Source organism: Perca fluviatilis, chromosome 9 (assembly GCF_010015445.1).
Source record: "Perca fluviatilis chromosome 9, GENO_Pfluv_1.0, whole genome shotgun sequence".
NCBI lineage: Eukaryota > Metazoa > Chordata > Actinopteri > Perciformes > Percidae > Perca > Perca fluviatilis.
The window spans coordinates 31,910,442-31,937,893 of record NC_053120.1 but is presented as its reverse complement, the minus strand read 5'-3'; the positions used below and the strand labels follow the sequence as shown (position 1 = coordinate 31,937,893).

The 27,452-nt window shown below is 41.5% G+C and overlaps 1 protein-coding gene across 7 annotated transcripts in view; it reads right to left on the bottom strand.

Annotated features, from left to right (window-relative positions):
• Nucleotides 1-27,452, bottom strand: part of mcf2l2 (MCF.2 cell line derived transforming sequence-like 2) — a 376,220-nt gene that overhangs the window by 221,552 nt on the left and 127,216 nt on the right. For all 7 annotated transcript variants that reach the window (XM_039810745.1, XM_039810749.1, XM_039810748.1 and 4 more), the window contains exons 6-11: nucleotides 9,961-10,077; nucleotides 9,692-9,841; nucleotides 8,849-8,973; nucleotides 8,623-8,737; nucleotides 8,192-8,311; nucleotides 1,357-1,548 (exon numbers count right to left, since the gene is read on the bottom strand). In XM_039810745.1, the coding sequence (XP_039666679.1) occupies nucleotides 1,357-1,548; nucleotides 8,192-8,311; nucleotides 8,623-8,737; nucleotides 8,849-8,973; nucleotides 9,692-9,841; nucleotides 9,961-10,077 (819 nt within the window). The remainder of the gene's footprint in view (nucleotides 1-1,356; nucleotides 1,549-8,191; nucleotides 8,312-8,622; nucleotides 8,738-8,848; nucleotides 8,974-9,691; nucleotides 9,842-9,960; nucleotides 10,078-27,452) is intronic.

Sequence of the window (27,452 nt, the reverse complement as noted above, 5' to 3'; positions counted from 1 at the left end):
AAGTCTCTGTGTGAACTGATTATTTAGTTGAATATTTATTAAATCTATTAAACAATTGCGTAAGGGAAATAAGATAAATTGGTAAGGTCGTCAGAGTTGTGTCAATATATTTAACGTTTTGTTTAAATTTCAAATAAATAACTATTTATTAATAGTGCTGTCAGTTAAATGGGTTATGTTTTATTTTTACATTTTAACGGCGTTAATTTATTTATCGCGAGAGTAACATTCTTTTTGGCCTAGCAAACTTTGTAGTTTTTTTCACATGCTGTTGCAACAACTAGTAACATTAGAAAAACTACAACACCACACCGGATTTAGCTAGACCAGAAACAAAACAACAGGCTTGTTTGGGCTTGCAAGCCGGCCAAAGAGTAGTAGGCTAACGTTACATTTTGAGTGGATGGCAAGCGCGAGACGCCGAAATGGATGCCAATAAGATTCTGAATGGAAAGTTTACTTTAAAAAAGTTGTCAAATGGTTCCACTGACAAGACCAAAGTGATCTGTGTGTTTTGTCGTTGTGAACTGAGCTATCACTGCAGCACGTCCAGTCTGAAATACCACTTGATGGCCAAGCACACAGCTGATGCGAATTGTCCGCCCCCTCGTCAAAGCCAGGCAACAAAAACACAAAGCATTCCGATCCACTTTTCCATGTTGATAAGAGCATTAAAATGAGAAAAAATAATGGGACAAAAAGAAATCAAGGGACATTCCGAATAGATAAAAATGTGCAATTAATTGCGATTAATTGTGAGTTAACTATGACATTAATGCGATTAATCGCGATTAAATATTTTAATCGTTTGACAGCTCTATTTATTAACTATTAGGCCTTATTTTTTTTCTTGAGCCCCTGCCACCCAAAATGTCTGTGCACATCCCTGTGGGTCACATTACTAAAAACAAAGCCTGGGGTTACTTTATTTATTCTGACTCATTACAACTTGGATCTTAATTTGGTAGTTTTGGCCATCATTTCTATCAGTTGTGATGACACTGTGCTCACCAAAGTAATTGCTGAGATTAACACATTGTGAAATAAAGTCTGACTATGAATAAACAAGCCAACAGTTAATCCAGATTATCTAAACCACTTCATTTAGCCGTCAAACTGAAAATGAGTGCACCTTAAATGTCGCCTATAATACCTAATTTTACAGGATTTCTTTTTTATGTAAAACTACAGTAAATCAAAGTGGAACCAGGAAATAATGCAGAACCAGGAATTAGGCAAAGGTTGATCCAAAGTCAAAAAAATAAAATAAAAACATCTACATCCAAGTGCAGGGAATCTAACTTGTGTTTCTTGTTGTGACATCTGTAGATATGTTAAGTCGTATCATATCCTCACCTTATCAATGCCCATGTGTATCTGCAGTGATTTGGACAAGACATCCGTCTTTTTTTTTGATTCGTTGCTGAAGTCATCACAGACCCGCCGGAGCTCCACACATTTGGGTCGAATAGAGTCCACAGCGTAGTGGTTACTCTGGATCAGCTGGTCACCGTGCAGTGCATGGAGCTGGGCCTTTTCTAGTGTGGGCTGGAAGAAAAACAATTCAGAGTATATTATGGTATTTTTACATTACATCTTGTCTCATGTCCAGCATTGTCTACCAAGTTAAATGTGATGACACTTTGCTGTTTACAATGCTTTACAAAATGCAAATGTGTGACTTTTTCTGGTCAAGGGTTAAGAGCTATTATAAAGTGATGTCATAATTGAGCTTGTGCTAAGTTGTTATGTAATGAAGCATTGCTTGGACATTAGATTTCCAGGTGGCAATGATTAAGTCTCCAGTAGAGGAATTAACATTTGAGTCTTGAGTGTTTTTGGATCACTTAAGGATAAAGAACACATTGGACATCACTGAAAATATTGAATATCACCTTTGATGTCACCACACATTGAACTCTAATATGGGTTTATTGCTTGCTATGTTCTTGGCTGGTAATGGAAGTTCTGGAACAAGAAATACAAATTTCGGCAAACGGCAATGAACTAAGCTGAGTAGGGACAAAGAAGCAACAATCACCACAAAAGGCATTGGTATGCTTAAAGGCACGTGCACACTGCACAAATAGACATTAAAAATAAATAAAAAAATGAAAATATCTGGGCGGGAGATGAGACTTTGTCGAGTTCCAATGGTCCCTGCTGCAGAGCACACACATTGGCACATCAGATCACAGAAAGCCAGACAGCAGCAGCACCTTCCAGCTCCCAGTTCTGTTTTTCTTGGCTTGTGTGGACGTAAGTTGTGATGAACAAAAGACTAAGCAACCAGTGCCACGAATTTACAGCTAATTTGCCAAAAGACTAAAGCAAATATAGTTAACTTGTGTCTTGTTAACATGCATGAGCTACTAGCTAATGTACTAAGTTAGCTAAGGTTTAGCTAGGCAATATATCATGGCTGTACAGGCTAATGTACTAAAACTCTTTTATAGATAACACAAGCCTATTACTTTTAGTAACTATCTGAGCCTGTCAATCGCAAAAACGATCACTTTTAGTGAACAAAAATCAAGGGTCCACAATTGCCCCATTAGGTTATATTTCAGCTTGGTTCGGCGCCGGCCAGTCACTGTGATCTTGTTAAATGCTGGACCAATTTCAAAGATTTTTGTTTAAATCAGACTAATAGACACAAACGCATGGGGAAATGGGGTCCAGGTTGAAACCCCGAAATTACCCGTTAATGGAGACACTACAGGTGAATACAGGAAAAATAATTGTCTGACGTCATCACAATCGCCACATTGATATGCAAAATAACATTAAAGGCATGTAATACTGCCAGCTCACTTTTAAAATTGCTACTGCAGCCCAAATTCAAAATTCTGGAAAGAGTTGTCTCCCCCGGCCCCTCCGGGGAATGCAGCATCCAACAATGTTGTTAGACGCTAGTATCACATAGCCAAACATTACTCCACAGCACAGTGGAGTAGTTCACGGTACACTGTAAAATATTACAGACCCATTTAGTTATGTCCACTTATTTTTAACTGAACGAGCTTATACAAGTTGTGGATTTTGAACTCAACTTTATGAGTTTTTGAAAGTTAAACTTGCATTTATTCATTGGGTTGACTATTTAAAAAATGTATGTGTTGATTGAACTTGGGTATGTAAGTTAAGTTATCAGTTGAAAAAAAAGTGTGCGTAAGAGTTGCCTTTCGAGTTTAAAATAACCTATCTTCTTCCACGGCAAAGTTAAAGCATGGACACAATAAATTAATTATACACTGCCGATAAGTGATGTAGCCTATTCAAATTTCTACTAAAATATAACACATGTTGTGGCAAACAAGAAAGCACTGGTGCCCGGCGGAGGGAGTACCTGTCAACAACTTGTGAATTTCACTCTTCTCAAATTGAAATGGAAAGTTCTTTTCAAAAGTCAAACGTTTAGCTCCGCCAACATTTAGCCCAATCCCGATCTGCGTACTGCAGTCAGGTGCAATTGGTTCATTGGCTGGCCAATTCCCATGATGCAAGGCGGTAAATAGAGTTGTGTTAAAATTTGCTGAAAAGTTTGCAGTTTGTTCGAAATACAAATGTAACTTTATGAATTCCGCTTATTAAACGTGTGTTTAGAATGTAGTGTTTTGTTGCCTGGTAATTGTCATTGTTGTGCTGGTTTACATTTGTAACCATGAGTTAAGTGACTATTACGTTTGATAAGAAGAGGTGGAGTATTACAGCATTAGACTTTGGGCAGTAATAGGCTTCCTTTAGCCATTAATCTGTGGCTTGTCACTTCACTAGTGGCCATTTTATGTCAAGTGACGCAAGATCAGCAGAGAGGCCCCTATTTTGCACAGGGCCCTGGGGTGGTCCCACCCAAGCACCCATACTATCTCCACTATAAATATGGTTATGTTGTTTTAACTTGAAACAGACACACTGTATCGGCTTAAAATTACATCAACAACCGCTAAAAACAGCGCAAACTCACGGTCCTCTCTACCTGATTTACAGCCACTCTTTCTTGGCTTAAAATTACTCACCGTTTGTCGGCTACGGCCGCTGAACAGGCTACACGTTTTAAACAGTTGCGGCCCCGCTTGCCTGGTCCTCTGGTAACGTTAGCAGTTTGGGTGTGTTAGCATGGCGGCTTTAGCCAAGACCAGTCAAGATCACTTTACTGGCTGGTCTCAATTGTTTTTGCAAGTAACCAACTTAAGTAGGCTACTCTATTTAATTCAGTGTGAGTACACAAATGTTGAAATGACTTAAAATGCCCGTCCCTAGTATAATCCTGTGATAAATTAGCCTAAAGCTTAATGCTAACCTGTTAGCCACCCTTGCTTCCTTTTGGGCTCAAAGCTGTCTCCATCTTTCAAATGCATCTCCAATATTTATCTGGGTTTTGGTCATGCAAATGTTAGAAACATGCCAAGGTTATTTTAGGGTGGGTAGAATCTATCTCCGTTGATCCCGTTTGTTTGTTTGCTGCTTCCATGACTGTACTACCGCTGTAGCGCACTGGGTATGCACTTTTACAGGTATATCTGGCAACCCGGCCTGGTTGTCAAATTGGCAATTTGATAACAACAACACAGGCCAAAACACAAACAGACATTGCATCACGGAACGGAAATTTCAAAGGAGAAAATACTGGCTTTAGCATTGTTGTCAGAAAAGATAGTATTTCAGCTTAGCATGTTTCCTTAATATCTGATGATATTCTTGAAAAAAATCTTTTGGGCATTTTAGGCCTTTATTTCCAACAGGACAGCTTAGACTTGAAATGGGAGAGAGAGGGGGAATGACATCCAGCAAAGGGACGCAGGTCGGAGTTGAACCCACGGCCACTGCATCCATGACTAAGCCTCTTTATATGGCCATGTTCTCTACCAAGTGAGCTACCCAGGCGCCCGTGTTGTGATAATTTTTGAATTTAATACAGTAAATATATTACATATTGCACCTTTAACTAATGCGCTAATTTGCATACATTTGACAGGCATTGCAGGTGAATAGGATAAACAAAATAGCTAAACATATCACCACAGAACTTCCTCAGTTAATGACATCAAGAGTCTTTTCCCCTGAAAATGTATGTTTAAATATGCAGATTAGCTGGTTTGGTTAATTTAGAAGAAATCTAGATGCACACAGGTGGAGGGTAGTAGGCATGAAACAAACAAGATCTAAATGTGTATATTGGAAGTTTTCTTTCCATTAGAGTAAAAGAAGACATGGAAGTAAAATAGACCAAACTCTCATAATTGACCACCACATGAAAAAGGTGTCCTGCCTAAACAGTAACTAGTAGGCTCTTCATCTAATGATAATGTTTTCATTATTTATGCAGTTTTTTTCCTGTAGAATTAACAAAATAGCAGCAACAGCCTTTTTCAGTTTAGTGTGAAGATTGTTGTTGATTTAAAGAGGCCCTATTATCCTCATATTTGTACTTTTGGGGTCTACTAGAAATAGATGTACATCCTTTAATTTTTTCTGCCTCTCTATATACCTCTAACAGAAGTGGAGCCAGTTCAGTTGCAAAATTCCTAAAAATTGGGCCTGGGGCCTTGCCTGCAGGCAGGGCCCCCGTTACCTTTTTAATTTCCTCTATAGTCAAATCAGCGTCAAGGAGTTCTTTTTGCTCTTCTGTCAGTTTAGGAAGCCCTAGTTGCTCTATAAAGGAACACATTTCTTCATTAGTAGAGGTAAATAATGACCTATAGAGATCATTGTCAAATTCTTTAAAAATCTTGTTAATATCTACAGTTGCTGTAAAAACAGCTCCAGAATTGGATTTAACTGCAGAAATAGTGGAGATAGTGGAATTCCCTCTGTTTTATGTATCTAGCGAAAACGCGTGCTGCAACCCCACTTTAGTCCAGAACTGCCCCCTAGAACAATATTGTAGTTCCCTACAGCTTGTAATTTCTTTTCCAAATCTATAAAAAAATGCCTGATCATCTACATTAGGTGCATATATGTTAGCCAGAATTAGTTCTTGCCCTTGTATTTCAGCCAGAATTATAACTTTCCAGAATTATCCTTAATTTGTTTAATTAATTTAAATTGCAGGTCCTTGCTAATCAGTGTATCGACTAGATTTATGCATTTCTTGCAAAAATATCACATCATGTTGTTATTATTCAGCCCGGTCTCATGGAAGTTCGTGTAAATGTGACGTTATTTGAATCTATTGATACGTGTTCACGGAGACGTTTTTGTCGTTTTTTACGTGGTGGACAACACGAAAATGTGAAGTAATGTATTTCAATGGGAAGCATATTTTGTGGCCACAGCACGAAATTGTAGGGAGTAATATAAAAAGCCGAAAATCCGCATAGGGATGTTGGTCGGGGTGGTGGATGTGTCAAACAACACAGGACTTTCACCCGGGCGAGCGGGGATCGCGTCCCGTTTGCGGCGCTTTGTTTCCCGGAGATGGCGTCCCTGCGTGTGGCGTTTTGTCCCGCGTGTTACTGTGGCGCGTCTCCCGGCGTTTAAGGCGCCTTTTCCCCGGCGTTTAAGGCGCCCTTTCCCCGGCGTTTAAGGCACCCTTTCCCCGGCGTTTAAGGCGCCCTTTCCCCGTAAGTTTTTTCCTAAACCCAACCTCCGCCATCCCGTTATTGTGGGGCGTCCCCAGTGGGCCGCCTCGCGGGCCGTCTCGTGGGCGCCTCCCGGCTTATGGAGCGTCCTTTTCGGACGCCTCCCGGCTTATGGAGCGACCTTTTCGGCCGCCTCCCGGCGTCCTTTCCCCAAGAAAATAATGTGACATTTACACGTAAAAAATAACGTGACAGTTACACGTAAAAAATGAGAAAAACATCTCCGTGAACACGTATCAATAGATTAAGAATAACGTGGACATGTACACGAACTGCCGTGAGACCGGGTTGTGTTATTTAAGACTGGACATAACCTTGATGGGATTCCCCAGCCCATTGACATTCCAGGAGTAGAAACATATAAAGCTTAAGTTAGACGACATAACTATATATTAAAATTAAAATATCAACTCCCTTCAAAGTTTTTTTTTTTTTTTTTTTATATAAGTAAATATGTCCAAGTAGGGTCCCAGCCGGTGACCTATATTAGCGCCAGTCCAAGAGAAAGCCGAGAAAAAAAAGTAAACAGGGGCAGCCATCATCACATAAAAGCAAATCCCACATTGCGCCAACAAATCAATTCATATTTTTATGAATGCCATCGCCTTTCGTGGGCATTCAAATGTCTTAATTCCATCATTGCCATCTATTTTAGTTTTGCAGGTTACAGGATTCTGAATCTCACCTCTCTCTAATGAAGCTTTTTCTTACACTCCTTGAACCTGTCACGCTTCATCTGTGTGACTTTGGAGTAATCCAGGAAAAGCATTATGTTGTTGCTTTGCCAGTTCAGCTTGCACTTGCTTCTATCCGCCCGCAACACCAGGTCCCTTAAGCTCTTAAGAATCTCGGCAGAATGGTCCTGGGTCTGCCTCCTGTCTGGGCCTGCTAGTCGGTGGTTCTGTGTGCACGCTTAATCTCAATTTCTCCCTCAATCTCCAGCAACTCCATCAAATATGTCCATCCGCAAATATTTTACCAATATCGGCCACCTTGGTCCTTTACAGCGGCGTCTCCGCCATGGAGCATATGCTGCTTAATATCTCCACGGGCCGCGTGTTTCAACATTTTGTTCAGTATCTTCAAAAGAATACTATACGGAGCGACACTGAAGCCATTTACGGTGGCCTAAGAAATCAGCTGTTCTTACCATATTTGATGTGTAGCCTACTGTATGAGGGAGTGAGCTTCCTACAGTTACATTTATCGTATCATATTGACCAGGTCGGAGACAGGTCTGCCCCCAACTTTTGCTTTCTTTTTGTCTTTCAGGGCGTTCTGATGGCATGAGTGGCTCTTTGTATTTTCTCCGCTCTTGTATGCATGCTCTGTTGAGCACCATATAGTTCACTTGCTGACTGAGTCCAAGCCACAAACTGACGTGCATGGCTTCTGCACTTCTCCACACCCTGGTGTCCTTCGTGCAGTTTTGCTAGCACATCATTCCGCATCGCAGCAGTAAGCCGTCTTTTACTGTGACAGTGAAAACACACCGGGCACGTATTTCTCCGTGCCAGTCACAAAGCGATCCTTCTCCTATAGGCTCTCTCTCTCTCCTCTAGCCTATATGTGGCTGTGTGTGTGTGTGTGTGTGTTTGTTGACTGACCAGAGCCTTCTCCTCTAGTTTTTTCAGGTCCTTTAGCAGGTGTTCATCTCTGGCCACACAATCCCCGGTATCTGGTAGGCTGGTTAGACTGTCCATCAAACTGTCTAGAGACACTTTCATCTGGAGAACCAAAGAGGGGACAGACAGAATATAAAAGACTGAGAAAATCATTATGTTACCCACTTATCCACGCTGGAATAATATTTATTTTCTCATATCCAGACTCCAGACTTCAAATGATCATATCATATGATCAATGGTAGACATAATGCAAACTCCGAGAACATTTTTGAACATGAGGTGTCTGGAAGGACGGTAAACAGAGTCATTGCAAGTAGTTTTTGAAGCTGTATGAAGAAGAGAAACAGACGAGATCCAAAGGTTGCAGGCCAGGCAGACAGAGACATAGACAGACAGAGCTACAGATATACCTCTCTGAAGTCCTGTTCAAAGTGGCGTAGCTGCAGACACTGCTCCAGTTTCAGATGGTGTTTACACCAGAACTGTTCGAAGGCGTTCTCTGTCTCATCCAGCTGGGCTAGGAGCCTGAAACACACAACAGGAACTTCATTACAAACATATTGAGTCACTATGGGACAACATTGCCATAATATAGACTGAGATGCATTATATAATATAGAAGAAAAGCTTTGTCACCTTTCCACAGTTGTTTGGTTCTCCATCTCATCTGGGTTCAGTTTGTGGTTCTCTGACTTGGCTGCCTGCTCCTTGATACAATCTAACAAGGTGGTGCCCTGCTTCAAAGCTAGCTTCAGTTCATCCTGGTTTCAAGACATAGAAGCATTGGAAATAACATAAATATCACCTTTAAAACAGCAGACAAATGTGTGTGTTCAAGGTCCTATTCACACCTATTACTGGAACATCTATCTATGAACAAATTGTTGTGCATAAGGGTAACTACCGTTTTTAATCAACCTGGACCCATTTTTTCTGTTTTTGTGTCTAAGTGACTGATGGGAACAACAATATTTGAAATTGGTCCAGTATTAAGCAAGCTTGCTGCAGTCGGCAGCAGCAAAACAAGCTACAATGTAAGTTAATAGGGCACTTGTCCAGCTTGTATTTACCTTCACCTTTACCTTTACCTTAATATTCTAAGTATCTGACAACATTATGGAAAGGATGAATGGCAAAACGAGCACTTTTGTGAAGGTAGATACAAGCTGGACAATTGCCCTATTAACTTAAACTTGCTTAATACTGGACCAATGTCAAAGATTGTTGTCCCCATCAGTCTCTTAAACACAAAAACATAGGAAAATAGGGTCCAGGTTGAAAAAAATGGTAGTTGCCCTTTAAGGTTTTTTAAACATAAAAAAAAAATGTGTGATTGATTGGCAATAAATTATGATTAACTACAGACAATCATGCTATTTATTGCGATTAAATATTTTAATCGACTGACAGCCCAAGTTGTCATGCATGCATATACTGCCTGTGTTAGCATGTGTTGGTGTATTAAATCTACTAAATCACCTTGAGGTTGTTGTGTTTGTCAGTGTGTGCTATGAGCAGGTCTTTGGTGCACTGGACATCATTAGGCAGCTCTGTCTCTGCCAGGTCTGTCCCAAACTTCTGTAACATCTGTGCTGTGGTTTTCACTGTCATGGCAAAGTTCTCTACAGCCTAGAGAAAAAGATCCACAAGTGACTCTGCATCATCCTAGAATGCAACTTCATTTTGGAAATTGTCAAGTCACTAGTATTAAAATTATGGTATACAGTATTTAGTACTGTATGACTCACAGTTCGGTGGTGTATCCACTGACTGTGACAGTACTCCAGGCTTCCTCCTAGCTCCCGGGTTAACTGGCTTTTATCTACATAGCCATGCAGGTCTGACAGAGAGTTCAGCATCACAATCTGCAAACACATTCAATACATCATTTTAAGTGCTTGATCGTGACCTACATCATGTAACAGTGAGACTATGGTAGCCATAATGAGTTAAGTAGCAAACTAGTCTAAATTAAAAAGAAAGGTCTTGTCAGTGTCTCTTTAAGGGTCTCGGCCTGTGATAATGTCTGTTGTCTGTTGCTCAAGAGGAAGCAACCTAAAGTCCAGGCCCGGACTGGCCATTGAGCGCACCCAGAGAATTCCAGGTGGACTGGCCAGCTGATTGGCTCATAGTGTCAGACCAGTGTTAACCCTTAGAGAGCAGCCAGACCGTCGCAATCTCGGACAATACTACTGTTGTTATCAGGCTGTATTTGAACTGGAGTAAAGAAATTGGTATTGTAACGCTAGTTCTTGTTAGCGTTAACTATTAACTCGTCGTTATTAAATATATATACTTTCGGGCCGTGGATAGAGAAAGAGCACGGAGACAGCTTTGACTGTAAAACTTTGTTCACTTTAATGACACCACTCAAGTGTAGGACAACTCAAGACTAACCACAAAACATGCTTCATCATCTCAACATCATATCCCTCCGCCAACATACCTGTTACTGAATTACAGGCAGGGCATAACAGGTTAGATAGTTCCCTTGTTAACTCAAGGAACAGAATACATTATGAAGCTACAATTAATGAAAATATGTGACTTATTTCAGTAAGCCTAAAAAGGTCATCTGTTAACTAAATAGTCACAAGATAAATCTCATCTTACAGTATCATATTAAACAAGATGACATAAGGCATCCATTGATACCAACCGTGAAAATGGTTTCTTTGGGTCTCTCTGTAATGCTAATCCGATCCAGTTTGAGACAAAAATCATGCAGTTTTTCTTATGCATTACAAATATACAAATATTATTTTCGCTATTCTAAATATTTAGTTATTCTAAAAATGGTGTATTTTAATATTTTTGCATACAGGCAGTGGTTAAATTGGGCCGGTGCTCTCCGGGGCTCAGCCCCGGAACATAAGCCTGCACGTTTGTGTCCGGATGTGCCTGCTTGCAGTCAGTTGCCTACTGGAAACATTATGGAATTTTTTCATGAAATTTTATGAAATTGATGCTTTTGAAAACATGATATTTCTGACAATAAATGAAAGATTTTTTAAATGGCATGTCTATTTTGTCTCGGCGGAGCTGAGATGAGAACAATCGGAACACGGCTGTATTCTTGTTCAGCTGCTTAATCTCGTTGTCAGTTGACCATCGAGCACCGCTCGCACATCTAGGTAGGCTTAAGGCCATTTTACAGTTGTGCGTCAACTCTACGCCGTAGCTCCGGCGTAGCTCCTACGGCGTAGCTCCTACGGCGTCGTGACCCTTTCGGAGTTCTGCGTCGGGGTTGAACGTATTTCTTTGCAACGCGGTGTATTTCACCGCCAGGACGCTAGAGGGTGTGTGGTTTCTGGAGCATCAATCATGAAACTCTTTGATAGTTGGTTTTGTTTCCGCTTTTTTCATTTCCGGAAATGGCGAGCGAAAGAGAGAGAGTGTTGTTGGAGCTGGAGATGATCGACATTGAACAACAAATGATTTTATTGCAAATGTTAAATCGCAGAAGGAAAAGAAGACGTCGGCGAAGTTGGTATGTACGACCAGTGAACGAAGAGAGGCCAACGATGGGCGAATTTGTTACGGTTGTTCAATTTCACGATCTGCTCGTTGTTTAAAACCTCTAATACACCATCAGAGCACACACCGTATGCCTACTGACGTCGCTCAGAGACTGGCCGTGACTTTGAAGATTTTATCTTCCAGTGCAAGCCAACAGATCACAGGGTTGGGCTACAAAATGGCTGCATGCACAGTGTCCTCCATAGTATCGGAGGTCTGCAAAGCGCTGTGGACTGCACTGCAGCCCGAATATTTGCCCTGCCTTTCAACCAACCAGTGGGAAGCCATGGCTTCAGATTTTTGTCGACTTTGGAACTTCCCGAACTGCGTTGGAAGCCTCGACGGGAAACACGTTAACGTTAAGGCACCACCAAATGTGACTATTTTAATTACAAAGGGGCTCACTCCATTGTTCCAATGGCAACATGTGATGCCAGGTATCGGTTTACGATGGTTGGACGTGGGAGGATATGGAAGGCAGAGCAATGGTGGCATTTTCAAAGAGAGTGCATTTGGGTCGATGCTGTTGGACCACCAGTTGAATCTACCCCAACCAGCTCAACTTCCTGGGACCGGAGTCCAAATCCCCCATGTTATCGTTACTGATGCTGCCTTCCCCCTACACTGCAATCTCATGCGTCCTTTTCCAGGTATGTAAATACAATTAATTAAAGCATAGTACATTGTGGCTTCATAACATGTTTGTTATACCTTATGATTGATTGATCCCTCTCAGTTATTGGATATTTTTTGTAAATTGCATTGTTATACTGCATACTTAACAGTATTCTTTTTTGGTTATATATTTCTTACTGTTCATTCTGTTTTTTACTCATTGTTCTTTATATGTTAAGTCAGTGTTGTACTTTGAGAGCAAAAGATTACCGGAGTCAAATTCCTTGTTTGTTAACGCAAACCTGGCCAATAAAGCTGATTCTGATTGTGGTACAGTGATTAATACTCTGTTTTCCTAACAGGAGTGAACATGACCAGGGACAAACAAATCTACAACTACCGCCACTCCAGAGCAAGGCGGGTGATTGAAAATACCTTTGGCATCATGGCTGTGTGGTACTGCACAACTACCTCACCTACACAGACGAAGCGATCACCCCAGGGAGCCGATACGTACCCCCACATTTTGCAGACTGTGACTCTGATGGAACGGTGCAGCCTGGAGAGTGGCGCAGAATGGTGGCAGACAACACAAACTTTGCCCCTGTAGATCCAACACGGATGTCCAGGGCCCGTTCCATCCGAGCTGCCATAGCTGTTCGGAATGACCTGAAGGCTTTTTTTCAGTCTCCACATGGAACTGTGCCATGGCAGGATGATGTAGTGTGCTGTGGCACACTTGGTCAATGAGATATACCAACACATTCTCACACCCAACTCATAAAATAAGGACGTTCGGTCAGGAGCCTTTCTCGTTCTTATTGACGTTAAAAGTCTCCTTTAGCGTCTCATGTAAACGTGCTTGGTCGCCACTATTGCCATCCCTTTTGACGCGCTTGGTCGGGACAGTTGGGTTTAGGAAAGGGTCGTGGGTGGGCGTACGGTTCTGTGACACGCGGGAGGAAAGAAAAAAGCGACTCTATAAAGCGACTCCAGCAAGCGGGGGAGGACGCATCACACGCCAGGAGACGGCCGCGGCTGAAGCGCGACAATAACGGAATCGCGGAGGTTGGGTTTAGGAGAAAAACAACGGGGAAAGCCGGGAAACACACGCCGGAGACGGGGAAACAAAAACGCCACACGCGGGGCGCGAACCCAAGTCTCCTGAGTGAAAGTCCGGTGTTTTACCCATTACCACTCGCTAAATCTCATCCAACTGCGGCTCTCCCCAGTACGTTACACAAATACGCCGAAGGGTGCCTTTTTCGTCGCATCAGACGCTGAAGGCCACTGCCCGAACGTACTTATTTTACGAGTTCTGAATGAGAACGGATTGGATATACACACTCCACCTCTGGCTCCTACACTGTAATCTGCTGTACTGCTCTGTGTATATATGTTATACTTTGTTTATATTCTAATACTTGATTTTAACCTTCTTAGATTTAGAGAATGTGTGACATGTACATACAACACCAGGTTCTTAAGTTCCTCATGTAAAAAACGTACTTGGCAATGAAGCTTTTTCTGATTATGATACCAAGATGTAACCATGAATGTTATCCCCTTATTTCAAAACAAACTTGGATTTATTAATGTAAAAATAAGTTAAGTGCCAAAAACAAACAACAACAGTTTAAGTAAAAGAAGTAAAAAACAACACACAACTTTAACATATGAAAATTTTAACTATTTAAAAAAGTGCACTGAGTCAGTAGAAGGATGCAAATGTTCAGTCTTGCTGCACAAGGGTGCAAATGTTCAGTCAAGCGGCTGTCTGCTGTCATACAGCATCTTGTGCACATTGAACATGACATCAGACCTCCGGCCCTCTGGCACCCTCCGTAGCAGATCAGCAACTGTCTGGCTAAATCTGCTGCACTCATCGCCGGTGTCCTGCACCAGCTTCCTTGGAGGTCCATCCGGTGTTCATGTAGCGGCGCCATCTGCATCCGGGTTCCTCTTCCATTTCAACCCCACTCGGGACACAGGTGCAGGGCTCTCAAGTTTTGAAGACAGGCAAGAGTGACATCTCCCCCCAAAAAAAAAATTGATTGGTGGCGGGTTGGACGAGTCGCAGGAATAGGGGTGTTTCATTAATATTATTAGTAAAGATTTGACACATGGCACTGACAATTCAACAAAATACAAAGTATATATTAAATTTACGCATGGTGACTTATGATGTGGGGGGGTCTGGGGGTCCTCCCCCAGAAAATTTGGAGCATTAAACTGAGAACTCCAGGGGAGACGCGCTTGATTCCTGCCGGTTCCATAGTAAGAGCGGTGTGGCCAGAGAAATTTGGGTCACTTTGGCATATTCAATTTATCATAAATAGTTTTTCCGCGTGAGAAATACAATGTGTGGCGGGAGTGCGTGACAAAAGACCGAAATGAGTGACTGTCACGCTCAATGCGTGACACTTGAGAGCCCTGCAGGTGACTCTGGCAGCATTGAAAGTGGGGACCCACACACAGCAGGCACAGGTGGTGGTTGGGTAGACAATGGCTGTGCAAGTGAGGCTGGTGGCTGGGGGGGCACTGAGGATGGCTCAGTAGGTGAAGTGGATGGCACAGAGTCGGAATCTGAGGATGTTGTTGAGGTCTGTTCCTTTGAAAGACAAAGAGAGAGTTGGTTGGTCTTTGTCTGTGCAGGTAATTACATTTGTGGTCTATGCAGTGTGATGAGACAGTGCGACCAGAAGTCTGTTATAAGATATGGAATTAGCAGCGCTATGAAAACAGCATATCACAACAACATTTACAGACTGTACTATGTACCATGGCGACACGTATATGGACAACCTGATAGCATTGTTAGCTAGCTTAGTAGCCCACATAAACAGAGGTAAACAACGAACTTAGAGTTATAAAAACAGTATATCAAACCAACATTTTCAGCATGCTATGTTATGTTACATTTTGTTTGCACAGACGTTACAGACTAACATGGCATGTAACATGGCGACATGTATTTGGACAACCTGATAGCATTGTTAGCTAGCTAGCTTAGTAGCCCACACAAAACAGAGGTAAACAATTAACTTATATTTACCTTAGATTCGAAATTCGACTCTGTGTCCCGGTGCTTGACATGGGGTGCCAGCCAGGACAGAAAATGGTATAAAGCAGGCACCTTTTTGACACCTGGGTCACCGCTTCTTGGCGCCAGCTTTTTGCGGAGACGAACAAATTTGTCCCGCAGGCTTTTCCACCACTTCATGCATTCCGTGATGTCCAGTCCAACATTTTGTGAAATGTCCCCCCATGAATTATTTGCCATCTGGCAATCTTTGTAGTGCACCGAAGACGAGTTATAAAGATGGTCGTACTTACTTCTTCTATAAGAGGCTCCTCAACTTGATCCATCGTTGTTTTTCAAGTGTAGTTACATTTTTCGAGAGGTGCGTGTCAGGCTACGGGGTCCGCCGTAGACGCAGACGGGTCTGCAGGGGTCTGCGGGGCTACGCCATCGATTTTACGCACGACTATAAAATGGCCTTTAGGCTATATTTTTTGATGAATGTTCCTTGGGAGATCCTTAGTTGCGCGGGATGTGGAAGCATGTGAAAGTTCGAGAAGACCTTCTACTGCCTTGAAAAAAAAATCTCACGAGCTGCAGGCTGCTGCTGCAGCAGATTGACTTTGTCAAGTTAATCTGAGAGCACAACGTTGGTCGTACAAAAATTGCCCTGGCCTTGAATGACAAGGTAAGGAAAATAAGACAAAATCTCAATTAAATAACCAAGACTAGGTTGACCGTGTGATTTTCTCAGGAGATGTTTTGAGGTCTTTACTTCAGACACTGGATTATCAGCAAACAGCCATGAGAACTGCTTAGCCTGGCTACTCAAAATAAACTAGCCAATCTAGTCAGCCAGTAATCAAACTACATACTTGGTTGCCAAGCTAGCAGCTTTGAAGAGTTTATGTTGAGTCCTGGTTAGACTATGTATGTGTTTGATTGCCTTTGTGTGTATGTGTGTGTGTGTGTGTGTGTGTGTGTGTGTGTGTGTGTGTGTGTGTGTGTGTGTTTCGTAGTAGTAGTAAAGAGAGGGAATGGGAGAAGGAAGTTTGTGTGAGGTGGACCTGGTCACCAAAGACCCAAATCTTATCAGCTGTTGCTACTGTCTCTTCATGTGTCACATTGGCCCTCATTTATCAACCTAACGTAGAAACCAGCGCAGATATGAGCGCAGAAATCATCTTACGACAGGCTTCACATGTCATTCATGAAACGTTCGTATCACACCAATCAGAGCATAAGAATGGTCGTACATTGATAAATGCAGCTGCTGGAAACGATCGTAATTTAAATTTCACGCCCCAATATATTCTCAGTTTTCAGGCCTCGTACTATTTACAACATGGTGAGACATAATCTGGCTAAGAAGCGGGACTTTCCACAGGTGGAGATTGAAACCCTGATATCTCAGGTTCATTCGCACTAACGTATGTACTATTAGGCAGCCTGAAAACTGTTATCAAAGGCTGTAGAAAGAATGCGGAATGGAAAGAGATCACTGATGTGTGACGCCCAGCAATGTGTCGTCACATTATTTGGTTTAATTATGTATATTTTGAATAGTTGGCATATGTATATTTCTTTATAAGGGCCTCATTTCTTTCATTTGGTGTAAATTCATTTTGTAAGCTGTATTCCAAATTTCCACCACAAGGGGGCTTCACCTCCCAGTGAGACGGCATATTGTGGCTGTAGCCAACTCTTGTCTTTAGTCTGGCAGAAGCGAGTGAAGGAAACACAACCTCATAATTTTTCTGTTCTTTTTCAGGTTAGTTGCAAGCGAAAACACACATATATGTGGTCAAAATAATATCAGTACAATGTATGAATGCATTTCCGTGTTTTATACTGGATGAAGATTGTAGTTAGTACCCAGCTAACAGGGAACGTTCCCAGAACTTTCACTAACGTTCCTCAAAAGTTGTGTAAATGTTAGTACAAAACTTTATTAAAATAATGTTTTCAGAACGTTCCTGTAACTTTGGGAAAAAAACGTTCTTAGAACAACGTTATCGGAACGTCTTTATCACGTTCTTGTGAATGATGAAAGTTCCCACAATGTTGATAGAAAACGTTCTTAGAACAACGTTATCGGAACGTCTTTATCACGTTATTTGTGAATGATGAAAGTTCTCATAATGTTAGAAAAAACATTCTCATAACATTCTCAGAATGTCCTGGTATTATTTGTTAAGTTACCCATTAACATTAATATGTTCTAAGAACATTGTAGGAACGTTGATTTGAAATGTCCTAAAAACGTTGAAATGTCCAGTTTGCTTAACGTTGTTGGAATGGTATCTCAAGGTTAGAAAAACGTTGCTGGAAAGTTAGCATAACGTTGCTGGATTGTTAGCATAACGTTGCTGGAACGTCATCTTAAGGTTAGAAAAACATTGCTGGGACGTTAGCATAACGTTGCTGGAACGTTAGCCTAACGTTGCTGGAACGTTAACATAACGTTGCTGGAACGTTAGCCTAACGTTGCTGGAACGTCATCTTAAGGTTAGAACAACGTTGCTGGAACGTTAGCATAACGTTGCTGGAACGTCATCTTAAGGTTAGAAAAACGTTGCTGGAACGTTAGCATAACGTTGCTGGAACGTTAGCATAACGTTGTTGGAACGTCATCTTAAGGTTAGAAAAACGTTGCTGGAACGTTAGCATAACATTGCTGGTACAAAATGTTAGCAAAATGTTGCTAGAATATTACCCAACATACTGTTGCTGGAACATTATCTTAAGGCTAGCATTGTGTTGCTGGAACGTTATATTAAGGTTAGTATAAAGTTCAGGAACGTTCGTTCCCCAAAAATTGTATTAACAATAAAACATTCAAATAACGTTTATTTGGAACATTTCAAGAACATAAAAATGTGCACTTTCTGTTATGTTATGTTATTTTAAGGTTAGAATATTAAGAATAATGTTTCTACATCAGTCTTTCAACTATATTTCTTAACACAACCATGTGAATTACAAGTGCGATAGTGATATATATGTCAATGGTGAAAACATGGAGGCCACAATAACAAAAGATTTTCTGCACGGATAATGTGTTGTTGTGTTTTTTATACATGGGCCTTTTTATGAATGATTTCAATTTGTTATGATAACATAACAGAAAGTGCACATTTTTATGTTCTTGAAATGTTCCAAATAAATGTTATCCCAGTGGGCATTTGATGTCAATTTAACATCAATATGACGTCAAAATTACGTCACAAAATAGGTCAAAAATAAAAGACAAATTGACGTCAAAGACGATATGATATGATATTGACTGAGATGTAGGGACTAAAAAAAAACGTGTCAGATTGATACCTTTGTTGGGCCTCTTTACAACCACAAGGAAATAATTACAAAATATAATGACATCATGCATTCATGCATGTCATACATGGTGGTCAAAATCTTGATTATCTGTTGATGTCAAATTGACGTCAAGGTGCCCGCTGGGATGTCATGGTGCTGTCTGTTTTCCCTCTCCCCTCTCCCTTGTTGTTAGTCTTGTCTGTCCTGTGCTGAGTGGGTGTGGCGCTCCTGGCTCTCTCTCCCTCCTCGTCAGGACACCTGTGGCTTCCTGCTCACCTGAATCACATCCAGCAATCACCACTCCTGTCTTAAACCCCGGCCTTCCAACCAGTCTCTTCCAGATCGTCTGTTCACCCAAGTGGTAACACTTGCTACGGCCAGCCTCAGTGGGTTTGAAAGACTGGTTTTTATTGTACTCCTGTTGCAGGCCTTGTTTTTGACTTTTTGTGTTTTCTTTTGTGTCCAGATTCCTGCTTCAGCCCTGGAAGCCCAGTCTGCCTGCCTGAGCCAACTTGTTTTTTTTGTTGAACCTGCCTCTCACCTGTCTGCCCGCTCTCAGCCCCAGAGGATTTCAAGAACCTGCATTGTGTTCAATAAACCTCAATACCTGTTCCGACCTTTTTCTCTGTGTCTGCTCTTGAATCCGGACAGCCCAGCCTAACACATTCTTTGAACGTTGTATTGTTAATACAATTTTTGGGGAACGAATGTTCTTGACCTTTATACCAACCTTAATATAACGTTCCAGCAACAGTATGCTAACCTTAGGTTATTACATGGCTTGCTTGAATTCTAATGTAGAATGCGGTCTGTTATTTTCTTGATAACAGACCGCTGCTAAGGATAACACACCGTTGCCATGCAAAAGCAGAGCATTGCCATGGACGCCGTTCTGTTCACTCTGGAGGACAGCTATCAATCAATCCGCTGAAAGAAGTCCGGATAATTTAGCCTATCAGCTGTGGCAAAAAGTGGGGAAACGTGGAGCAACTTCTGTCCTCCAATTCAAGCAATGACAGATCTGATGAGGGTCTATCGCTAGTATCTTTCTAAACAGTCTATGATCGCTAGCTACGCAGCAACAGCCGTAGGGACAACAACGCTAATTAGTTAGCTTACATTGCAACTTGTTTAACGTTAACTTACAGGTGTTTCAACATGCAGCGGCTCTGCAAAAAGGAAACGAGATGAATGAGGACATAAACGTCCACATAAATATTCCCAAAGAAGCCATTCACCGTGTCTCACTTCACCGTCAACATAAATGTTCAGTTTACTGTAAATTAGAGCAGCCGATAGCCCGCTAGCTCACTACAACGCTTCAGCTAATGTGTCAATTCCTGCAGTGATTAAAACAGCAGCTGGGTCATTTGTCCACCACGGCAGCACCTCATAAAATATACGGCTACTACCACAGCCCGTAAGGTGGTGTTGAGTAGCTAATAGACGAAGGATTGCATTACAGAGTTTTTACGTTGCTATGGACGCAGGATTCCAACCGTAGAGACGGAACGTACTATATTCTCTAGTGGAAGCAATTCAATCGTATTTAAATCAATAAACTCCCATTTAAATCAATATTTTGTCAAGTTATTAGTCAAATTATTGATTTATTTGGTAAGTAGCCATGTAATAAGCGGGATAATGTAGAGCGAGGCGGTTGTTATAGCGAATACAACCCCTTCAGGCTGATTCAAGACCCCTCCACTTCGCGTCGGGGTCCTGATCACCCTGTCGGGGTTGTATTCGCTATAACAACCGCCTCGATCTACATTATCCCTTACATAATGTTCTAGCAACATTTTGCTAACCTTAAGATAATGTACCAGGAATGTTATGCTAACCTTAGGATAACATTCCGGCAACGTTATGCTAACCTTAAGATAACATTCCAGAAACATTATACTAACGTTCCAGCAATGTTATGCTAATGTTCCAGCAATGTTATGGAAACCTTAAGATAACGTTCCAGAAACATTATAATAACTTTCCAGCAACGTTATGGAAACCTTAAGATAACGTTCCAGAAACATTATACTGACGTTCCAGCAACGTTATGCTAATGTTCCAGCAACGTTTTTCTAACCTTAAGATGACGTTCCAGCAACTATATGCTAACGTTCCAGCAACGTTCTGCTAATGTTCCAAGAACGTTTTTCTAACCTTAAGATACCGTTCCAGCAACGTTATGCTAACATTCCAGGAACTTTTTTCTAACCTTAAAATACCGTTCCAGCAACGTTAAGCAAACTGGACATTTTAACGTTTTTAGGACATTTCAAATCAACCTTCCTACAATGTTCTTAGAACATATTTTTGTTAGCTGGGTAGTTATTTAGAGGAACACAGAGTAACGTGGTCGGAATGCTAGAGCTAAAGCAGAGTAAGCTAGCTTCACTTACAGAACGTGGGTGCCAAGTCGGGTATATTGTCCTATTTTGAGGCTCCTATGTGATTTTATTTCGTAAAACCCTGTCATGTTAAATGCTGTTTAAGCAAGTGTGTGTTTGAAATACTGTTATTATGTACAGAGTTAACTTTTGCTTGTGTAATGTCTCCCGCCAGCTGTACTCTTTTGTTAATAGAATTAACAGCATTCTGCTAATATGTTAGCTTTCAGCCTGTGCGTTTGGAATCTTATTCGTAACGAGTGACGCTGCAGTTATTAGTTATTAGTACAGTTATTAAAGCTGTAAGCAGTAGACCAAAGAAGTTTGGGAAAAGCTGTATTTTACTTTCATTTGGATATGAAGACAAACGGAATATATGGATTCTGAAAATGATGTTTATTTGGGAAACTGAATTCAAGTTATGTGGTGATTATGGTAACTTGATGTTCTTGTGAGAAGGAATGTGAAATTGAGAACATATTTAAAGTACATGTTTACGTATAAAATAACGCCTGGCAGAAGCGAGAGAAGGAAACACAACCTGTTGCCGGTCTCATCATTTTCCTGTTCTTTTTCAGAACAATATTTTAACCTGCAGTCAACAGTGTTGCCGTGGTAAATCGGACTCCAGCTGAAGTTTATTTAATTTATACATCCTTGACGTATGCTATAGTCTTAATAGTAATATACAGGCTTACATTGCAATATCTTAGGCCTACATGTTGTACCTATATTTAAATAAACACAGAGTAGCGGAGTTTATGCAGTGTCTTTTATTTTACTCGTGTTTTTTTCATCGTTCACTTGTGGCCATTAACAACACTTTAAAAGAGAAACGAAAACCTGAAGAATGAATAAAAATAAAATGTTGTGCATCGTCATGTAACATAACACTATTCCTTTTAAAAGCGAGGAATAATATCTTGTCTCATTCTTATAGCCCCCAGTTGGGGCTGTGCTGGACACGCCCGCCGATAGGGGGGGACAAATGGGTCTGTTGTCCCGGGCCCACAGTAGGGGGGGGGCCAGAACTGGGGGCCCAGAACTGGGCCCTCATTAAATTATGGAATAATTGAAAAACATTTTTTTAAATAGGCCTATTTGTGGAAAAAAATATGTAATATTTGAGTTACATAAAAGCTTTTTATTTGTTTTCTTCCTAATTGTCCTTGAAATAGTGGTCAAGAACCCCCCCACCCCCAACACAAAAATGGTTTGGCCACTTATGAAAAGTTGATGTTGTTTTCAGTAGATTTGAAGTTCAGTATGCTCAAAATGTCCGGTCAGCACAAGTCCGGGTGCTCAGAAAAGGAAGGAAAAAAAGAAGAAAATAGAGGCCTTAGAGATTTCTAAACAAATATTTTAAAAAAAGGTGGTGACGGTGAAGCTGGAACTGTCAACGAGAGCAAGGTAAAAACAGCGCAGCCAACGTTTACGAGCCATCACGCCGATAGGGGGACAAATGGGTTCTTGTCCCGGCCCACAGTAGGGGGCCTAGAACTGGGGCCCAGAACTGGGCCCTCATTAAATTATGGAATAATTGAAAAACATTTTTTAAATAGGCCTATTTGTGGAAAAAAATATGTAATATTTGAGTAACATAAAAGCTTTTTATTTGTTTTCTTCCTAATTGTCCTTGAAATAGTGGTCAAGAACCCCCCCACCCCCAACACAAAAATGGTTTGGCCACTTATGAAAAGTTGATGTTGTTTTCAGTAGATTTGAAGTTCAGTATGCTCAAAATGTCCGGTCAGCACAAGTCCGGTGCTCAGAAAAGGAAGGAAAAGAGAAGAAGAAAATAGAGACCTTAGAGATTTTCTAAACAAATATTTTTTAAAAAAAGGTGGTGACGGTGAAGCTGGAACTGTCAACGTAGAGCAAGGTAAAAAACAGCGCAGCCAACGTTTACGAGCCATCACGCCCGCCGATAGGGGGGGACAAATGGGTCTGTTGTCCCGGGCCCACAGTAGGGGGGGGCCCAGAACTGGGGGCCCAGAACTGGGCCCTCATTAAATTATGGAATAATTGAAAAACATTTTTTTAAATAGGCCTATTTGTGGAAAAAAATATGTAATATTTGAGTAACATAAAAGCTTTTTATTTGTTTTCTTCCTAATTGTCCTTGAAATAGTGGTCAAGAACCCCCCCACCCCCAACACAAAAATGGTTTGGCCACTTATGAAAAGTTGATGTTGTTTTCAGTAGATTTGAAGTTCAGTATGCTCAAAATGTCCGGTCAGCACAAGTCCGGTGCTCAGAAAAGGAAGGAAAAGAGAAGAAGAAAATAGAGGCCTTAGAGATTTTCTAAACAAATATTAAAAAAAAAAAAGGTGGTGACGGTGAAGCTGGAACTGTCAACGTAGAGCAAGGTAAAAAACAGCGCAGCCAACGTTTACGAGCCATGTAACGTAAGCTAACAGGCCAGCTCTCATGTTAACGTCCATTAGCTTGTATAAAAGCCTGAGACAACACGTTCGTCTTTTACAGAAAGAGTTGAGTTTGGTAGCTCTCGTCAGAGAGGATGAGACAGAGAGGAGAGATCCAGCTGCTGTCAGGTGACAGAGAGAGTGATGCCGGAGGCCCCGCTGCCTCGCAACGGAGGGACAGAGTCAGGCTACCGGTGAGAGAGAGAAAGAGAGAGAGAGAGAGAGAGATGCGGGGGCCCGCCGCTCCGGAGAGTTCGAGCAGGATGGATCAGAGACTGATCACATTAATTTCAGTGAGAGATGTGAGGAGAGGAGAGGAAGATCAGATTAGAGGAAGATCAGAGGAGAGGAAGAGCATAGGAGAGGAAGAGCATAGGAGAGGAGCAGGAGAGGAAGAGGAGAGGAGAGGACCAGGAGAGGAAGAGCAGATGAGAGGTACAGGAGATGAACAGGAGAGGAGAGGAACAGGAGAGGAAGAGCAGGGGAGAGGAAGAGCAAGGAAAAAGGAGAGATCTGGGCGTGGGGGGCCCATCTAAGCTTATCTCGTCCCGGGCCCAGGCAAGACTGTCAGCTGGCCTGGTGCTGGACACTGCTCTCTGGGCATCGGGTCATCTGGCTCCATCACTACATTTATGGCACCCTGTTTTCCTGCGCGATGTTGTGCAGAACCCCACAGGCTAAAACAATGTTGTGTCCCCCCCCCCGCTGATGCAAGACAGAGCCATCTGCCCTTAATCAATCCGATGGAGCACTCAGTGCAGTGCCCGTTGAAAATGTGCCTGTTTGGAACGGCCGATTGCTTGGCCTGTAGTATTGCTGCTTGTAGAATTCATCAAAACCAAATTGTAGCCTACCCCAAAATTACTTACAGAAGGACCCCAAACCAATTCAAATACAACTCCCCTGTATACCCTACTACTAACTTACTGATTTACCTGACAGAGAACGTTGCAGATTCAGAATGTAATCACAAAATATCACAATGAAAATGTGGAGTAATCAGCGTCATGGACTCATGGCAGTACGCTACCCACCCGGCCCATTCTGAGCGCTAAACAGCACATATCTGCGTTCATCAACCACCAGAACCTGTGTGTGTGGGTGTGTGTGTGTGCACGAGCGCGGAGAGAGAGAGAGAGAGAGAGAGTTTTGTAGTGTGTCGTATGAGCGCTAAACAGCACATAACGGTGTTAATCACCACCAGAACCGGACTGTTTGTGTGTGTGTGTGTGTGTGTGTGTGTGTGTGTGTGTGTGTGTGTGTGTGTGTGTGTGTGTGTGTAGCTATGTTTCCATCGTTTTCATATCGAATGAAAAATGCCTTATGGAAACAGTAAAATCCGACTGAATTTCATGAATATCGACTCAAATGAAATACGTTCGGTCTCATCGGATTTTCTCTTGATCGATATACGGCTTATGCGATAAACGCTGATGGAAACGTTATTTGCCGAATAAATAATGAATTGCCATTAAGGTTTAGGTCATTTTATGGTTGCAACCCGCAATAAAACGAAGAATAAGAAGTTCCTTTCTTCTCAGTTCACCAGTATTTCCGCTCTGTTTGCAAAACAAAAACAGATGTAAGTGGACAAACGAGGAGACGAGATACTTTTTTAATTTAATTTACCAGAAAAATATAACAGCTATTTTAGATGGCAAAAATCTATGAAACGCCATCATTTATCAGGAGCACGCGAAGGAAATGACCAACAGTTACGACAGGGACATTAAACGCTTCGCTAACTTGAAAAAGCTTAACGTGGTTTAATGTATCTAAACAACGATGATCATCACCAGATTTATCATGGTTATATCTTGTCATGAACACTTAAGCCTGTCAAAAAAACTAAATCGAAATCCAACGATTATAGAAGTTATCTCACGTTAATATTTTCTTCATCAGTGGCCGTATTAATATGGCGAGGAAAAAGCTTAACGTGGTTTAATGTACCTAAACAATGATCAATAATCACCAAATTTCTCTCTCATATTACCCATCATAACCACGGAAAACTGTCAAATAATCTAACCCAAAGTCCAATTATTATGGACGTTATCTGACATAAAGCGTTTCTGCTTCAGGGCAGCGGAGCAGCTGGGGGTTGACTCTCCACGGTTCTCATTGGCTTTATAAGTCCTAATGTGAAAAAGCTTAACATGGTTTAATGTACCTAAACAACGATCAATCATCACCAAAAAATCCTCTTCTATATTGCTCATCATAACCACTTAAAACGGTCAAATCTAACCCAATGTCATATTATGGACGTTATCGAACACATTAACGTGAGATAACTTATAATCGTTGATTTCGATTTAGTTTTTTGACAGGCTTAAGTGTTTATGACAAGATATGACCATGATACTGGTGATGATTATTGACGTTTTGTATATAAACTATGTTAAGTTTCACGTTAAGCGTTTTAGAATGTCCCCTTACGACAAGCCGTGAGACGTCCTGCGGAGTAAATGGAAGGCGCTCAAACAGCGATACACGGCTCAAAAAAGAGAGTTGTCTTGCAGCGGTGCCAGAGGGAAAATATAAGGCAAGTTCCACCTTTTTGATGAGCTGGATCATATCCTCAGCCAACGGTCCATCGGAGCTTACGCTATAGCTTGGCTTCTAATATTAACAACTACTTTTGTCTAGCAAAACTTTGTTCGCAAAAGTTCGCTTGAATCTTGTGCGATTCAATTAAAAAATGAATGGAAACACCATAAAATGTCTCAAATCAATTCGATATACCAATTTAATCGCAAAACAGCATGTGACGTCATTACGCACAGGTTTTTATTCGCTTTAAAGCTGTTGGATGGAAACGCACTTTCACCAGCTTTATTCGCATGAGTTTTTTTACCGAACGTCAGATAATTCGATTGACAAGTGGATGGAAACTTAGCTAGTGTGTGCACGAGTGCGCAGAAAGAGAGAGAGAGAGAGAGAGAGAGAGAGAGAGAGAGAGAGAAAGTTTTGTAGTGTGTCGTATGAGCGCTAAACAGCACATAACGGTGTTAATCACCACCAGAACCGGACTGTTTGTGTGTGTGTATGTGTGTGTGTGTGTGTGTCTGTGTAGTGTGTGTGTGTGTGTGTGTGCGCAGAGAGAGAGAGAGAGAGAGAGAGAGAGACGGTGTTGTCTCGTGTAGTATGAGCGACTCATGAGTTAATTTAAAGAGTCGGGTGAAAGATCCGAGTGAGTCACAACTCAAACAGGTTTAGTGCATGCATTGTGAGAGGGAGTGGCAAGCGGCTAGAGCGGCAAAAGCCAATGTGTGCTTCTTTTACCAATATAGATTTAACAATATCTTTTGTATTTCTAATCCAAACAACGTCAAACTTGGCACTGCACTTACTCGTGCCCGTAGCAAGACACCTGTCAGTGTCCCCAGAGGAGCTGTAATCGAGGATACATCGATGTATCCTTTGCGGAAGTCTTTTCACCCCTGGCATGTAAACAAAGAGGCATAACAGAGAGAAAGAGAGAGAGAAAGGGAGAGAGAGGAAAAAAGGGAGAGAAGATAAAGAGGAATAATATAGTTGTATCTGGGGTCCTGTGATTAATCCATGGATTGGGCGGTTGGGATCATATAGCCTAGATTTAAATTGTGATTAATAGAGGGTGATTGAAGTAATACACAATTAGGCTAATGAGTAAAATATTGTTCCTGCCAGTGCATCGCCCCTCCACATCCCCATCACCACCATTCTTTGCAAATTCATCATTCTAACAGAGCCTTTAGTTCTCCATGCCTGTATCCATTAACTGCATTTATGGACTCGAACACGAATAAAACCCTTAATTTTATTAAATTGGCTGGACGAGTTTTAAATTACAACTCAGAGTTGTTTGAATGATAGAAATCTGCTCAGATGAGATCTTAATGAATGCAACAGGACATGTAGTAACAGTAGGCTATGTTTAGGATCCCCAAAACAGATAAAACACT